The following is a 16,040-nucleotide window of genomic DNA, read 5'->3' as shown; positions in this document are numbered from 1 at the left end:
GGTATTACTGCCGCAGTGGGGCCAACACCCTGACCCAGCATGGATGGGGGCAAGGGGCCCAGACTCAGAGACTTTCTGAGTGGGAGCCTGGCCACCTGGGTGAGGTAGCAGGTGGAAAGGGGCTGGGGAGGGGAAGTGAACAGTAGTGAGGGACTGGTGTTGGGGTGGGGGGAGAGTGGGGCAGAGTTGGGGTCTGAGAGGGGTGGACTCAAATGTGACGCTAAAGTCCAGGCAGCTTTGGGGCAGGAAAAGGGGTGCAGCCCTCGAAGGCCAAAGACATTCAGGAATTTGGTGAGGGGTGCTGTGTGGGCTCAGGGGGCATGTCAAAGGGGTTTAGAATTCACTCTGTTGTTGGGGGGCTCCCTTCTGGGCCAGTTGACCTGTCTCTGCTTCCCACAGGCACTGGGACTGGCTGGGCTGGTGGGCGAGGCGGAGGAGCCAGAAGGGGAAGAGGAGGAGGAAGGAGAGGGGCCTCTTTGTCCCGAGAAGAGGTTCTTGCGTCTCAGCGATGGGGCCCTGCTCCTCCGGGTGCTGGGTATCATGTAAGGGGCCGGACTAGTGGTCTGCGGGGAGGGGGCCGGGACAAGTTGATGGGCAGAGCCTGGCGGAGGGGAGGCAGATCCTCATTACCCCTCCTACCCATCAACCCCTGTGTTCACAGTGCCCCCAGCTCCCGAGGGGGCCCTCGGGTGATCAGGGGCCATGATGGTCCTGAAGCCTGGCGGGTGCGTAACCTGAACCACCTGTGGGGCCGACTGAGGGACTTCTACCAGGTGAGGCGTCAGGAGGGGAGGCTGAACCTGCGAGCCTCCCCGCAGAAAGGCCCCTCTCATACCTTTCAACCCCTCTGCCCCCAGGAGGAGCTGCAGCTGCTGATCCTGTCACCAGCCCCAGACCTCCAGACTTTGGGGTTTGATCCCTTTTCAGGTGCTGTCTCCCACCACCCCTTCCTGCATCTACCCCCCCGCCACTCCCCGTTAACCCCTTGTGGCTTGTGCCCTGCAGAGGAGGCAGTGGAGGAGCTGGAAGTCATCCTTCGGCTGTTGCTTGGGGCATCAGTGCAGGTGAGCAGGGGCTGGAAGGACAGCGTCCAGCTTTGGCTGCAGACGTAGGAGACTCCTGCGCCAGCCTTCCCCTTCCTTGTCTCGCTGCAGTGTGAGCACCGGGAACTCTTCATCCGGCACATCCAGAGCCTCAGCCTGGAGCTCCAGAGTGAGTTGGCTGCTGCCATCCAGGAGGTACGGCTTTGGACTGGCGTCACCTCCTGGGGACACTGTGCTTCCCCAACTTCTTAGGCTGAAGTGCTCTCCCTACTCACCCAGGTGACCCAGCCCGGGGCAGGCATGGTGCTGTCATTGGCTGGGCCCGAGCCTGGGGAGCTGGCACCTCCAGAGCTGGAGATGTTGTCCCAGAACCTGATGGGGACACTATTGAGACTGGCACGGGAGCGTGATGTGGCGGCCCAGGTAGGAGCCATCAGGGGCATCGAGGCCCAGGTGGAGGAATGGAAGGACCACCCCAGATGTGTGTGGGAGATAGGGGTTGAAGCCCAGGTCTGGGGTTGGAATTGGAGGTCTTGGGCCAGCAGGGCTACAAGAACCAGATTCAGCTTGTGGTGCTTGGCGGCAGATGTGTGGGGCATAGGATCATAGGATGGGTTACTTCTGACCTCTCACCCTTGACCTCTCCCAGCGGCTGGCTGAACTGCTGCTAGAGCGAGAGCCAGTCCCCTTGTTGCCTGAGGCTCCTGCTAGAACTCCTCTGGAGGGCCCCTCGCACCACTTGGCCCTGCAGCTGGCCAACACCAAGGCCCAGCTACGGCGCCTGCGTCAGGAGCTGTGAGTATGGCAGGAGGGAGGGAGACCTGGGGGAGAGGGGCAGATTAGGCCTGGATGGGGGGCCCAGCCCCATGGAAATGGGTGGGATGAGGCCTGGGAAGGGCTGCTGTTTGCCAGTCCCCAGGCCCCTCCAGCGACTTTCTTCCAGGGAGGAGAAGGCCGAACTGCTGTTAGACTCTCAGGCGGAGATGCAGGGCTTAGAGGCTGAAATTCGAAGGATCCGCCAGGAGGTGCGCTCAGATGCTCCCCACCAGTGCCCTCTTCCCTAACCCTCTCCCCGCAACTCCAGCGTCCCATTGCCTCCCTGAACCGGCTCCTTCGCATCCCCAATCCCTGCGGCCTGCGGTTGGCCGTTCCCAGCTCCGCAACATCTGGCCCAGGCTCAAGCGCTGTCGGGACAAGCCAAGCGGGCCGAGCTGTATCGCGAGGAGGCAGAGATGCTGAGGGAGCGGGCCTGCCGCCTGCCCCGCTTGCAAGAGGAGCTGCGACGCTGCCGAGAACGGTTGCAGGCGGTGGAGGCCTGCAAGGGCCAGCTGGAGGTGAGCGGGCAGGCGGGGCTGTGAGAGGTGGGGTTTGGGGAGGGGCGGGGTCTGGTGGCGGGCGTGCAGGGGATGGGGTGGTCCCTGAGGAGCGAGAAGGGAGAGTCAGGCCTTATGGAGGGAGCAGTCATGGCTAGGAGAAATGGGTGCGGTAGTGTCCGGGGAAAGGGCCTCTGGAGGATGGGGCAGATGGAAGGGAAAGGTGGGGGTTGTAGGTTAGGTAAGTCCTGGGTAGGAGGGTGGGGCCAAGTGTAGGGGAGGTGGTGTCTGGAGAGAGCTCCTAACAGTGGGGGCTGATAAGTGGGCCTAGAAGGATGCCACCTTAGAAGGCAGTTCCTGGGGAGAAGGGGCAAGGCCCACATAGGAGAAGCGCGGGGCCAGGTTCTAGGGACGTAGTACCTGGAGAGACCCTAGAGACTGGCAGGGCATATGGAGGGGAGAGGTGGGGTCAGATGGGGGAAGGAGGCAGGGTTTGTGGCCCTGGAGTGCTGGGGTCAGCATCACACCACTGGCTCTCTGCTCCACGCCCCCCCCACACACCCCCAGGAGGAGCGGGCACTCTCAGGGACTCTGGAGGCTTCGAAGGCACTGCTGGAGGAGCAGCTGGAGGCTGCTCAAGAGCGTTGTGCTCGGCTTCATGAGACCCAGCGCGAGAACCTGCTGCTGCGGACCCGGTTGGGCGAGGCCCATGCTGTGAGCTTCCCAGACTGCCCCCTGGTGAACCCACTGGTCTTTAGGATTCCCTGGTGATCCCTGTGACCCCTACTCCTGGTTTCCACTAATGACCCTCTAGCCCACATGCTTGGTCTGGCCATGGTGGAGAGGGCTTGTCTGACCCTGCCCTCCCCCCAGGAACTGGACTCTCTGCGGCATCAGGTGGACCAGCTGACAGAGGAGAATGTGGAGCTGGAACTGGAGCTTCAGCAGAGCCTGGAGCCATCCCCGGACTCTCCTGGGGAGGGTGAGTGGGGCCCCAGTGGAGGGGCTGGGGCTGGGGGCCTGCCTGTGTTTTCCTGCAGCTGTGGTAGGGATGGCTTCTGACTTCACCCCCTTCTTCCAGGTCTCTGGGGGTGTAGGGGGATAGGTGAGGAGCCAGGGAACATGCAGGCCTAAGGGTGGGAAGGAGTCCTGACCTCATCTCACACACTCCAGCACCCCTACCAGGAGCGGCCCCCTCACTACATGATGAAGTGAGGGAGGCAGAGGCGGGGCGGCTGCGGACCCTGGAGCGGGAGAATCAGGAGCTTCGAGCCCTACTACAGATGTTGCACAGGCAGCCAGGTGGTCAGGTGAGTCCCCTCCCCCAACAATCCTAGTGGGTCTTTCCTGGTGGCTTTCTCTGGGCTTGACCATCCTTCTCGTGTGCCGTCAGCACCCCCTGCTGGAGGAGCAGAACGAGGACTCCATGGTTCCAGAGCTGGCTGTGGCTCTTCAGACTTGCCTGGTCTCAGACCATGGTCCCCAGGGCTTGGTTGGCCAAGCAGGGGATGAAGGCCCCCAGGCCTTGGACCTGGCTTCCTCGGCATCAGGCTCAGCTCTCGAGGGGTTAGCTGAGTGTTCCCAGACATCTGATTCAGACCCTCAGGTGACGGAGAGGCCCCTCCAGACAGCTGCCATGGTTCCCCACACCTCAGACTTGATGCCCCAGGAGTCAGGCCTCACTGTAGAGACACAGGAGTCCCCGGAGAAGGCTGTGCATGGAGCCCCTCTCCAGACCTCGGCCCATGTGACCCCAGTTCAGTGTCCAGAGATCAAAATTCAGGCCCAGCTGTTGCTAGGAGGAGAGACTGGGGAGTCAGAGCCCGAGGCCCAGGGGCTAAGACAGGAGGTTCCTGAGAGCAAGCCTGGACCCACGGAGCCCAGCCTCTGTGTGCAGTTGGAGGAGCAAGACACCCTAGGCCAGAGGCTGGACCTACCCAAGGGGCAAACAGAGGCCGGAGAGCATGAACAAAGGCTGGAGGGGATGGTTGGGGACCCAGCCCAGCAAAAACCACAGCAGAAGCCTGAAGGGACTCCCAAGGCCCAGGTCTTGGAGGGGACAAGCCCAGGGGAGATCCTGGCCAGTGGTGCCCCAGAGCAGGAGGCCCTCAGGGAGGAGGTAGTGCGGCTGAGGAGAGAGGCTGAGGCCTTTCGAGCTGAGCTGGAGGCCCAGGCCCGGAGGCTGGAGGTCCGAGGCCTGGAGGTTGCTCGCCTCTCCGAGGAGCTGGCTCAGGCTCAGAGGGCAGAGGCTGAGGCCCACCAGGAGGTGGAGGCCCAGGTCCAGGAGCAGGCCCGGCTACAGGAGGCAGTGGAGGCAACTGGACGGGAGCTGGAGGCTGTGTCGCGGGAGCGGGAGGCACTGGCAGAGGCACTGGCAGCCACAGGCCGAGAGCGGAGACAGTGGGAGCGTGAGGGACTCAGGCTACGAGCCCGAGCTGAGGCAGCTGAGGAGCGTCTGCAAGTGCTGGAGAGCGAGGGCCGCCAGCACCTGGAGGAGGCCGAGAGGGAGCGCCGGGAGAGGCAGGCCCTCAAGGAGGTATGTGGGTGCTCACAGCCAGGGTCAGAAAACGGGGCTCGAGGCTAGTGGCTGGAGTTTGGGGTTATTCATTCCATCAGCAGCCCCTGAGTGCCCAGCACTGAACTGGGACTGGAGATAAAAAGGCAAAGTCCATTCCTGTCTTCCAAAGGCACACCTGGTTTGGGACAGGCAGATGTCCTCTGCCTCTGATGGGGTATCTGTAGGATGGAACAAGGTGTGGGCATGGAGCCAGAGTGCTGGGGTATGAATCCTGGCTCTCTGACCACAGCAGTTCACTCACCTGCACCCCAATACTTCCTTCTGTAAAATGTGGTTATTCTTCTTAGCTGGCTCGGCAGGTCTTCCAGAAGGCCAAGTGAGATACTGGTGTAAGAGCCCAGTTCGTACTGGGCAAAGGCTCAAGCCACACTGGTTATGAAGAACAAAGTGCTGTGGGAGCCCGCAGGAGAGGGAGCTGATGCCAGGGTGGTGACAAGGAGGTTGGAGGGAGCGTTCTGAGGAATGGTCAAGATTTCACTAGATGAGGAAGGATTTTTCATCCTGAGGGAACAGTCTGTGCAAAGACTGAAGGCATTAAAGATGCTCGGGCCCAGGAGGAGTGTGGGGGTGGGGGCCAGAGAGGTGTGTTAGGCCAGCTTTTTAGTGTTAATACTCCATCCCCAGGCAGGGAGAGCCACCCAAGGGTGTGGCAGACCTTTGTGAATCTGGGTTTCAGGAAGGTTACCTTGGTGTGCAGGGGCCTGGGGCCATTAGGAGGCAGTGTCCATGGGCGAGGTGGCAGATGAAACTGGCTGGATTGGAACCAGAGATAGAGGAGAGAGAAGGCCTGGAAACCCCATTATTCATTCATATAAGCCTGTTCCTGGGCATCTCCTTGGCTCCAGGCCCTGTACCAGGCAGGGAAGCTTTCCCAGTTTGGGGTGGAGACAGGACCATGCAAAGAGCCACGGGGGTCCAGAAAGCACACTGGACTCAGGCTGGGGCATGTCAGGGAAGGTTTCCTGGAGGAAGGGAGAGAATGGCAGTGAGCCAGGAGGAGGCGCAGGCATGAGTTTTAGGGGTGGAGTGTGAGGTGGGGAGTGGAGGGAGGTGAGAATGCATTAAACAGGGTTTCTCTTGGGCAGGGCTTTGTCCTCCAAGTGAAGGAAGGAGGTGTGGCTTTTTTCATGAGGGCAGTGGGAGCCACTGGAGGGTTTAAAGTGAGCAGAGAGGTCAGGGCCACGTGTCGAGAGGCTCCTCAGGGGAAGTGGAGATGATGATGAGGCAATGGGAAGGGTTTTGGGGCCAGCGGGGCCCAGTGCTTCAGGGAACGGAGCATGTGCTACACACAGGAATCGAATCTTCCTGCTGAGCAGTTTCCAGTTTCATCCCTGTTGTACTGACCAGATTACTGAGGTTCAGAAAGGAGGAGGAATTGGCTCCAAGACTCCTACCAAGGGAGTGAAGTGGGGAGCACACTGTTGGGTTGACCCAGGGTTAGGCATTGTGCACAGCAGGCCAGGGGAATGTGGGGTTTGGGGGTGCGGGTGAGCGGGCAAGGCTGAGAGGCTGTCTCTGTAGGATGTAACTTTGATGCTGTCGGGCAGACCTGGGTTATAGCCTGGATCCCCTATTAATCAGCTGTGTGGCTTGGGGCAAGTTACTTAACCTCTCTGAGTCAGTTCACCTGTAAAACCGGAATAAAACTACCTGCCCCACAGGATGCTGTAAGATAATGAATGTGGAGAGATTGGGGCAGTATGGAGAGGCAATGCCAACAGGTGGGCAGTGAAGGTGAGGGTGGGGCTGGCCAGCTGGAAGAGCCGGCTCTGAGGACTGAGAGGGTGGAAGAGGCTGAGGACAGAGTGGGGAATTTTGTGAGATTTCCTGGTGGGAGCAGTTCCTGGTGATAATTGGGTGTGACACAGGAGGTGGTGGCCATCCAGGGGGAGGTCAGGGAACCAAGGGCTGAGGGCGTTGTCCACATGGGCCTTCTGGGTTAGGAGGGCAGGAGATGCAGTGGAGGGGGCACTGACAGTTGTGGCCAGGGCCTGGAGGAGGGCAGGGCAGGGATCTGGCCTGAGCTTCAAGTCTCCTTCATTGTACTATTCTTCATACCCCTCAGCCCATGGGCTCTAGTGGCTGCTGGCAGCAGGGCATCATGGGACTTGTAGTTTTTTCAGTGACAGGTGGTGGCCAAGAGTGTCTGGAAGTGCATTGACCCTGGGGGGAGGCCCTGGTGGGGTTGCTAAGCCAGGAAGATCAGAGAAAAGGCTGTAGACTTGGTTTCCAGAGGCAGGATTTGGCAGGGAACTGGTCAGAATTGGCCCTTCCCTGTGGTTTCATCCTGCCAGGGCCCCCACATTTCACAGTGGTTTGGCCTACCTCCCCTCAGGGCCCACAGGTCAAAGTGGGCCCCCTTTCCACATGGTGTGACCCAACTGCCAGAGGCTGCCTGGCCCCAGCATCTCTGCCTTCTCCCTCCCAGGCCCCACTGTGGTCAGGCCTGGTGTTCATCAAGTTCCTGTCTTCTGTTATCCTCCCCTGTGGACAAGGGTGCTTTCCAGACCTGCCCCCACTGAGCCTGTCTTTCCCTCACATGGCCAGTGTGGCCTCAGCACATAGGCCGCTTTCAGCTGTCACTGGGCACCTGAGGAAGCATGGGCTTAGAAAGGTGAAGACACTTGCCCAGCAAATGTCTCTCACCCCTAGCCCAGGGGCGTCCATCACACCCTGCCAGGCTTATAATCCCCAGTTCTTTCATATCCACTCTGAAAGGTGACCATTTTACAGATGGGGGAGTAGAGGCCCAAAGGGTTAAAGATGTTTGTCTAGTGTGACAGACCAAGGACTGAAAGCCAGGTTTCCTGACTCTTAGACCTCTGTATCCGGCCCTCCCCTGCCTCCGGGCGAGGGTGGTGGTTTGTTCTGGCCCTGAGCCTGCTCTGCCTGCCCTTAGGAACTAGAGAAGGCCGTGGTACGGGGCCAAGAACTGGGGGCCCGGCTGGAGCATCTGCAGAGGGAGCTGGAGCAGGCGGCTCTGGAGCGCCAAGAATTTCTTCGGGAACAAGAGTTCCAGCACCAGAGGTGGGGATGTTGCCTAAGGGTCAGAGAGGGCCAGGCAAGGGCTTAGGGAGGGGTATATGCCAAAGCTTCTTCTGGCAGGTACCAGAGCCTGGAGCAGCTGCTGGAAGCTGAGCTGCAGGCAGCAGCCACCAGCAAGGAGGAAGCTCTGATGGAGCTTAAGACGAAGGCCCTGCAGCTGGAAGAGGAGCTGTTCCAGGTGACGCTGGAGCCCTGGGAACTGGGGGCCTTGCCCCACTCCTCCCTCCAGCTTGCGTGCAGACGTCCAGGACCGCATGGGCTCCGGTTCCTCCAGTGCCTCCTCTGGTCTTGTCCCTTGATTCTTGGCCAGTTGCTCACCGTGTGCCTCCTTACGGGGCCTGTTGGAGGGAGCACCGTGCTGAGAGTTAGGCTGACTCTGCCCAGACCAGGTGGTCTTCTGGGGGCTTTGTCTCCCCATTCCTCAAATGGACAGAACCCGGCTTTGCTCTGAGGTGACTGCTGTGTCTCTTGCTTAGGCCCCACCACTTCCTACCGTGCTTACCCGAAAATAAGACCTAGCCAGACCATCAGCTCTAATGCGCCTTTTGGAGCAAAAATTAATATAAGATCCAGTCTTGTATTATATTATATTATACCTGGTATTATATTATATTATATTACACCCGGTATTATATTATATTATATTATATTATATTATATTATATTATATTAACCCAGTCTTATATTATTTTAAAATAAGACCTGGTCTTATATTAATTTTTGCTCCAAAAGACGCATTGGAGCTGATGGTCCGGCCAGGTATTATTTTTGGGGAAGCACAGTAGTGTGCCCAATTACTGTTGTTGTTTCTGACACCCCTGCAATGTGTGGGCTCAGTGCTCAGCACTGGGGTGTGGTGGGGCCCAATACCAGACCTCCACCCTCAGGGAGCTCACAGTCCACCTGGGACAGAGGCAAGAAAACAGGCAACCGTCACACGGTGCCAGGGGCCAGGGGGCACCCAGCAGACCTCCTTGCTGGCATGTGTGGTGTTGGTCAGGGAAGGTTTCCTGGAGAAAGCAGTGTGGAAACTGGGTCCCAGAGGAAGAGTAGGGTGTGCAGGAGAAGCAGCATGGGCAAGGGCTCCTGCTGCCGAATGAAGAGGAGGTAACAAGGGCAGGATGGAGAGGGACAGAACTGCGGGAGCCAGGAGTGCAAGGTTGTGGGTTAAGGGTCCGCGGGTTCAGGTCCCTGTGCCATCCCCAAGTGCTGCCACTCCCCTGCGTGACCTCCCACGGCCTCTCCTTGCAGCTGCGCCAGGGCCCTGTGGGGCTAGGGCCCAAGGAGCACGCTGAGCCTAGGATCACGGAGGCCCAGAGTGGGCGGCTCATTGAGGTGGAACGCAGTGTGAGTGGCCGACCGTGGTGGGCATGGGGTGGGGGGTGAGGGGGGCAGTGGCCTGGCCCTTCCTAAACCCCCTCCCTGCTGGGCAGAATGCGACACTGGTGGCTGAGAAGGCGGCTCTGCAGGGGCAGCTGCAGCTCCTGGAGGGGCAGCTGGGAAGCCTGCAGGGGCGTGCCCAGGAGCTGCTGCTACAGAGCCAGCGGGCACAGGAGCAGAGCAGTCGCCTGCAGGTGTGTGGCAGCCGGGTACCCTGCCCACTTACCACTGCCCCCTGACCCTAGCCACCCCATTCTGCACCCCTCTTTCCCACCCCTGCCCACTTCCACTTGCCCCTTCTTTCTTCCCTTGTTTTTACCATCTACCTGCCTCCAGCTCCCACATCTGTGCCCATGTTGCCCAATCTCCAGCCCTCTTCTCCACAGCTAGCCATTAGATCCTACTGCTTTCCCTGCCGCCCCAGCCCCATCTGTCCCATCTCGGCCTTATGTCTCCTGCCCTTGCCTCCACGGCCTGGAACCAGCACCCGTCTCCGTGACACCGCTCCCCTCTCCTTGTCTATTAACCTCTGCCTCTGCCTCTGGCTCCATCCAGGCTGCCCCCACCCAGCTGTCTGCCTCCTCCATAGTTTTCTCTCCTCCTCTGCCCTGCCCCCTCTCCCTTACCCTGTTTCTGGCCTGGGGTTCCACCCCCGTGGTCCCTGCCCCCTCCTCTGCCCTAGGCCGAAAAGTCTATACTGGAGATACAAGGCCAAGAGCTGCACAGGAAGCTGGGGGCGTTGGAGGAGGAGGTGCTGGCAGCGCGGCGGTCTCAGGAGGAGACCCGAGGGCAGCAGCAGGCCTTGCTGCGGGACCACGAGGCCCTGGCTCAGCTGCAGCGGCGGCAGGAGGCCGAGCTAGAGGGACTGCTGGCCCGGCACCGTGACCTCAAGGCCAACATGCGGGCGCTGGAGCTGGCCCACAGGGAGCTGCAGGGCCGGTGAGTTTCCCCCAAACAAGCTCCTCTCCCCCCCTGGGAAGCCACCACCTAAACCTAAAGCCCCACCTCCGTTGCTGTACCCTCGTCAAGAGTGGTGGGCCCCTGGCACAGTGTTCTGCCCTGTAGCTTTGCTGGGGACCTATGCTTAGGAGATGGCAGATCTCCAGGTCCAGACAGTACAGCCGCCTGCTTGCCCCTGCCCCAGGCCCCTGCAGCTCTCTCAGCCCCTGTTCATCCCAGGCACGATCAGCTGCAGGCCCAGAAGGCCAGTGTGGAGGCGCAGGAGCTGGCCCTGCTGGCCGAGCGCGAACGCCTGATGCAGGATGGCCATCGGCAGCGGGGCCTGGAGGAGGAGCTTCGGAGGCTGCAGAGTGAGCATGACAGGTACCATCTGTGGCGCAGCCTGTTCCCTCTTGGGCCAGTTCTCAGTGTTTCCCTCTGTGAAGTGGGTTCACTAAGGCGAGTCAGTCTCTGTCCTTGTGTGTGGGTGTCCTGCTTACCCTCCTCTCCCCAGTGTGGCTCCTCTGGCCCTCATGAGGGCCCTGGGGGGTGGTGAGCCCCCTTAGAGAGCAGCTCTCCTTGCCTCTGCAGGGCTCAGACGCTGCTGGCAGAGGTGTCCCGGGAGCGAGGTGAGCTGCAGGGTGAGCGTGGGGAGCTGCGAGGCCGGCTGGCACGGCTGGAGCTGGAGCGGGCACAGCTGGAGGTGCAGAGCCAGCGACTGCGCGAGTCCAACCAGCAGCTGGACCTGAGCGCCTGCCGGCTGACCACGCAGTGCGAGGTGTGGTGAGGGGTGGGCAGCAGCCAGGGTGGGGTTGGAGGAGGTTGGGGGTGTAAGGTGGCCACCTTGAGCCCCGCTAAACTCCCACCTGTCCTACCGCCTACCCTGATAGCTGTTAACAGAGCTGCGGAGCGCCCAGGAAGAGGAGAACCGGCAGTTGCTGGCCGAGGTGCAGGCCCTGAGCCGGGAGAACCGTGAGCTCCTGGAGCGCAGCCTGGAGAGCCGGGACCACCTGCACCGTGAACAGCGCGAGTACCTGTGAGCAGGCTGGCGGCGGGGGGTGGATGGTGGTGGTGGGGGGTGGGTGGGCACAGCATGCTGCAGGGAGCTGGAGCGGGTCCTGGAGACCCCTTTGGTGGTTCAGGGCGAGATGCCTGGGGAGGTCCTGGGTAAAAGGCTGGGGTTGACCCCAGGGGGTTGGGGCAGTGGCAGTGTATTACCCCATATAGGAGTGTGTCAGCGTGCTACCAACCAGCAGGGCTATACCTGCTAGAACCTGAGCCTTGCTCTTGCCGGGGCCTCATGCCACCTCCTCCCTCCCATCCCCCCAGCGACCAGCTTAATGCCCTGCGTCGAGAGAAACAGAAACTGGTAGAGAAGATCATGGACCAGTACCGTGTGTTGGAGCCTGGGCCCCTGCCCCGGATCAAGTGAGTGGCCCCTCCACCTCTGGGCTGGGGTCCTCCCGACCTGGCCCCTGCCTGCCCTCTGACCCTGGCCCAGCTTAGGTGCAGGATCAGTGAGGGTTTGCCTGGCCTTTGCATCCCCAACAATGGCCTTTTGTCCCTCCTTCCTCCCTGGCCTTACCCACTCTTGTGCCCTCTTGCCCCCAGGAAGGGCAGCTGGCTGGCAGACAAGGTGAAGAGGCTGATGCGGCCCCGGCGGGAGGGAGGCCTCCATGGGGGGCCACGCCTGTGGGCCGATGGGGCTGGCAGCACCGAGAGCCTGGGGGGCCCCCCAGAGATGGAGTTCTCCGAGGGCAGGGAGGCGGATGGGACAGGTGGGTCTGGGGGCCAGGTGACAAGGATGGTCCCTACCCCATGTCCTCTGTTCCCGCTCTGGCGCCTATCAATGTCTCTGGTCTCTACCTTCCTGCATGGCTTACACAAATGCCCCCTCTGGCCTTCCTTGCTGCACCCTCCCCCCCCAGATGGTTCCAGTGGCGCTTTGCTCTGCGTCCCTGCTGTGTCCCTTTCTTCTGGCACCTTCCTCCTGTCTGCGCTGCCACCTACCCAGTCCTACCCATCCACAGCAGTGCCTAGGACCTCAGAGCAGCAGGGGCCTTTAGTGAGAGGTCATTTATTCCAGTCAGCAGATGAGGAAACCGAGGCCCAGGGAGGGGAAGTGCCTTGCCCAAGGTCACACAGTGAGTTAGTGTCAGAACCAGCACAAGGTCTAGCCTCCTATTGCCACCCTCATTCACCCAGACTCTCCCCCACCTCTGCAGCCTCCTTTCCCTGCCTTTGCTTCATCCTTCTACCCCTCTACTCTGCCCTGCCCCTCCTGTACTGCTCGGGCACTCCCCAATGCCTATGCGTCTTGCAGGGTCCCCCTCACCGGCACCTATGCGCCGGGCCCAGAGCTCTCTCTGCCTACGGGATGAGACCCTGGCAGGTGGGCAGCGGCGAAAACTCAGCTCCCGATTCCCAGTGGGGCGAAGCTCTGAGTCATTCAGCCCCGGGGACACCCCCCGGCAGCGATTCCGACAGCGCCGTCCAGGCCCCATGGCAAGTTCCCATGGCAAAGGTGAGGGGTCCCTGCCTCTATGAGCCCCCAACTTCCTGTGGACCTACCAACTCCTGGGGGAGGGGGCTTCCCTCCTGTCCCCTGTGTCTCTCCACAAGCCCTGCCTGCCTCTGCCCTGGTCCCTGTGGCCCAGCAGCTGCCTTGTGGCCCCCTAGGATCTGGCATGGGATGGGATGGCTCCGTTGAGACCCTGGAGGAACATGAAGCAGATGCCAGCCGAGAGGGTGAGTGGGGTATTTGCCCTGCGTGGGGCCCTGGCAGCGCTCATCCATCCATTCATTCATTTGACAATGAGCCTTTACTAAGTGCCAGGTGATGTGCTAGCAGGGGCCACACAGCAGGGAACATTCTGGTGTGGGAGGCAGACAGTAAACAATATGCATAAAAATAACAATCATCTATAACAGCGCTTGTTCAATAGAAGTAAGATATGAGCTACGTGTATAATTTAAAATTTTCTAGTGGCCTCATCAGAAAAAGTAAAAAGAGACAGGTAAAATTAATTTTAATAACATAGTTTATATAACTCAATAGGCCTGAACTATTACCATGTCAATATGTAGTAAGTGTAAAAAATCATTAGTGAGATATTTTACGGTATTATTATTTTTTCATACTAAGTCGTTCAGGTCTAGAGGTATTTTACACTCAAGCACGTTACGGTTCAGAGCACCCACCTCTCATTCGCTCAGCCGCGTACTGGGCAGCTGGGCCCTAGAATGCTGGGAGGTGACAATGTTCTGGAAAAAGAGAGCAGGGTGAGGGGGGTCAGGAGCTCGGGGTGGGTGGGTTGTAGTTTTAATCAGGGTGCTCAAGATAGGCCTCAGAGGGGACGGGAAGTTGGAGCAGAGACTAAGAGGCGAGTGTGTCGTGTGACATATCTGGGGAACAGCAATGCAGGCAGAGGGAGCAGCTGAGGCAAAGCGTGCCATGTTGGAGGCGGCCAGGCAGCCAGTGCAGCTGGGGTGAGGCAGGAAAGCTGAGAAGAGGATAGAGGGGTGGAGGGTGGGTACAAGGTGTAGGGCCCTGCGGGCCACCACCAATGCTGGGAGTCCCCCAGGGGAGTGGGCTTGAGCTGAGCCTTTCCCTCCAGGCCTCGAGGTGCAGGAACCGGAGAAGCGTCCTCTCGCCCCTTCCCTCAGCCAGTGACACCGTGTGGATGGGGAGCGTGGAAGTGCAGGCACCTCGCCACTGGACTCTCAGTGGGGGCCCCAGACAGCCCAAGAATTCTGGGAGCCAGGGCCCCTGGGGCAAGTCCTTGGACAAGGAGGCTTGGGCCCCCAGGTCCTCCATGGCTGGCACTGGGGCCCTGAGATGGAGCTGGGACAAGCTTGTGGGCAGGGGGGATGGCCGGTCCCCAGGAGCAGCTCCTTGCCAGGGCTCTGGTTCTGCCATGTGGCCCTCGCTGAGGAGGCGGTTTCTGGGGGACCCCCAAGATGAAGAAGGCAGGCAAGAGTGGACAAGAGAGACCCCTGCCCGGTCCAGGTGGGGAGCCAAGGAGCATTCCCTGGGGGCAGTGGCCTGGGCCTATTTCTAAGCCTTAGCTGGGACATGAGGGACATGAAAATAAAGCTGGGATACAATCACCTGAATCTGCGCTCTGTGTGTACTGGCTGCATCCAGAGCCACAAGCCACCAGGGACACCTGCGGCCTGGAGTCTTTCTCTGCCAGTGGGGTCTATGGCTACTGGCTTCCTCACCTGGCACAGGGCAACGAAGGGCTTTCTTCAGGGGAGTGGCCTGTCAGGCTTCCCTGGGTGTCCCAGAGGGGTGGGGGGTTCTGGGTAGCCAGCAGTGGGTGGGGCCTTAGTCTGGGTTCAGCCTTTGCTTAAAAGGTGGGCTTTGGGCTCTGGAGTGGGGGCAGTGAACCCCAGAGGCCCTGCCCTCCCTCTCTGGCACCCTCTTCTCTCCTTTCACTTCTTTCTATCTCCTCATTTCTCCCCCACCCCTTTGGGGTTGAGCCCCTCCCCAGGGAGGTCACAGCCTGGTGGGTATCACCTAGTGCCAGGGGCTGTCATGGAGGAACACAAGAAGTGGGAGGGACAGGACGGTCTTTGACCAGGGCCTCTAGGATGACACTCAGGGAGGGGGCAATTAGGCTGGGTGGCAGGACGTGACTCAAGGCACTGGGGCCTCCCAAGATAGGGAGGGGCTGCCCCGGGCTGAGGTGAGGCAGCCTGAATCTGGGGGTAGGCAGAGCTGGGAGGGGTGGTCAGACCAGCCTCCCCAGGGTGACCTGTAGTAGCTCGACTCATGGGGCTTCCACAACCCCCTTAGAAATAACCCATTGCTCTGCCTGCTTCCTCTTAGCCCCGGCTTCAGAGGCTGATAGCCTCTGTGGGAGTGGAACCCCAGGCCTCCAGCTGGAAGCCCTCTCCCATAGGCCTCAGGGTGGGGGCTTTGATGGCTGCCCTACCCTGTTGGTGGCCCCTGTCAGTTGTCCGGGAGGGGGACGAGGCTCTGGAGGACAGACCAGTCAGGGCGCCAGGCTTGGTGGAGAGCAGGCCATCCCTGTGAGGCTCATGTTCCTTCACGTTCCTCCATGTTCCTTTTTGAGGCCTACTCTGGGCTCTGCATGGGCACTGTGCCAGGCTTGGGGATGACAGGGCAGAACCATGGGAGGGTGCGTGGCACTGGGTGGGATGTGGAGGGTGGCTGAGGCCTGAGGTGCTTTTACAGGTTGGTCTAAAGAGATTCGGTCACCCCTCCCTGTCATGGGGTGGGGCTTGGCTCCAGCACCCTCCCAGTGTCCCCTGTAGGTGCTCCCTGGGTAGGGGGAGCCCAGAGACAGGGCTTTGGTCCTCAGGGCACCTGAGTCCCCAGACCCTCCCCTGCAAAGGCAAGTCCACAGGGGAGAGGGTCTCAGCTGGCCGCTGAGGTGTGGACCGTGAGCTGAGCTGAGCTGAGTGGCTTCCAGGACCCAAACACCTCCTTAGGGCTGCCCAGCGCCAAGAGCAGTGGGCCACACTGAGTGAGAGGTGCTGGGCCAGCCCTGTGCTGGCAGCAGCTGGATAAAGGCAGCTGTGTGGCTTCCGGCTGCTCATCTGTCAAGGGGACCTACAGACCCCTTCCTATTTGCTGACTTCGAGGAGTGATCCCAAACGAGGTGGTGGGTTGTGAATTTTATGAAATTCCTCACTTTCACTGTGGCTAAGAATTAGAGATGTTGGGCTGACATTTTTACCCTGGAGGGGAAACTCTGAAGTGCCAGCGTGCAC

The 16,040-nt window shown here is 60.3% G+C and overlaps 1 protein-coding gene across 1 annotated transcript; it reads left to right on the top strand.

Annotated features, from left to right (window-relative positions):
• Nucleotide 1: 1 nt before the first annotated feature.
• CCDC88B (coiled-coil domain containing 88B) lies at nt 2-14,408 on the top strand. Its single transcript, XM_033121886.1, has 27 exons — nt 2-99; nt 400-542; nt 662-773; nt 858-927; nt 1,006-1,064; nt 1,155-1,238; nt 1,323-1,466; nt 1,693-1,838; nt 1,987-2,068; nt 2,219-2,377; nt 2,924-3,070; nt 3,230-3,338; nt 3,530-3,666; nt 3,750-4,892; nt 7,834-7,961; nt 8,040-8,157; nt 9,231-9,326; nt 9,413-9,553; nt 10,042-10,298; nt 10,539-10,682; nt 10,890-11,076; nt 11,189-11,334; nt 11,628-11,726; nt 11,910-12,076; nt 12,622-12,822; nt 12,978-13,046; nt 13,916-14,408. Exons 1-27 carry the CDS (start codon nt 40-42, stop codon nt 13,969-13,971), a joined length of 4,404 nt encoding a protein of 1,467 aa, XP_032977777.1. The 5' UTR covers nt 2-39; the 3' UTR covers nt 13,972-14,408.
• The last annotated feature ends 1,632 nt before the right edge of the window (nt 14,409-16,040 follow it).

Source organism: Rhinolophus ferrumequinum, chromosome 11, assembly GCF_004115265.2.
Source record: "Rhinolophus ferrumequinum isolate MPI-CBG mRhiFer1 chromosome 11, mRhiFer1_v1.p, whole genome shotgun sequence".
NCBI lineage: Eukaryota > Metazoa > Chordata > Mammalia > Chiroptera > Rhinolophidae > Rhinolophus > Rhinolophus ferrumequinum.
The sequence above is the reverse complement of the archived record's forward strand: the minus strand, read 5'-3'. Positions and strand labels throughout refer to the sequence as shown.

Coding starts and splice junctions, on each gene's coding strand:
- CCDC88B (XM_033121886.1), top strand. CDS start 40: ATGGATGGGGGCAAGGGGCCCAGACTCAGAGACTTTCTGAGTGGGAGC. Junction 11,727..11,909: donor GGGCCCCTGCCCCGGATCAA/GTGAGTGGCCCC, acceptor TCTTGCCCCCAG/GAAGGGCAGCTGGCTGGCAG. Junction 12,823..12,977: donor GGCAAGTTCCCATGGCAAAG/GTGAGGGGTCCC, acceptor GTGGCCCCCTAG/GATCTGGCATGGGATGGGAT.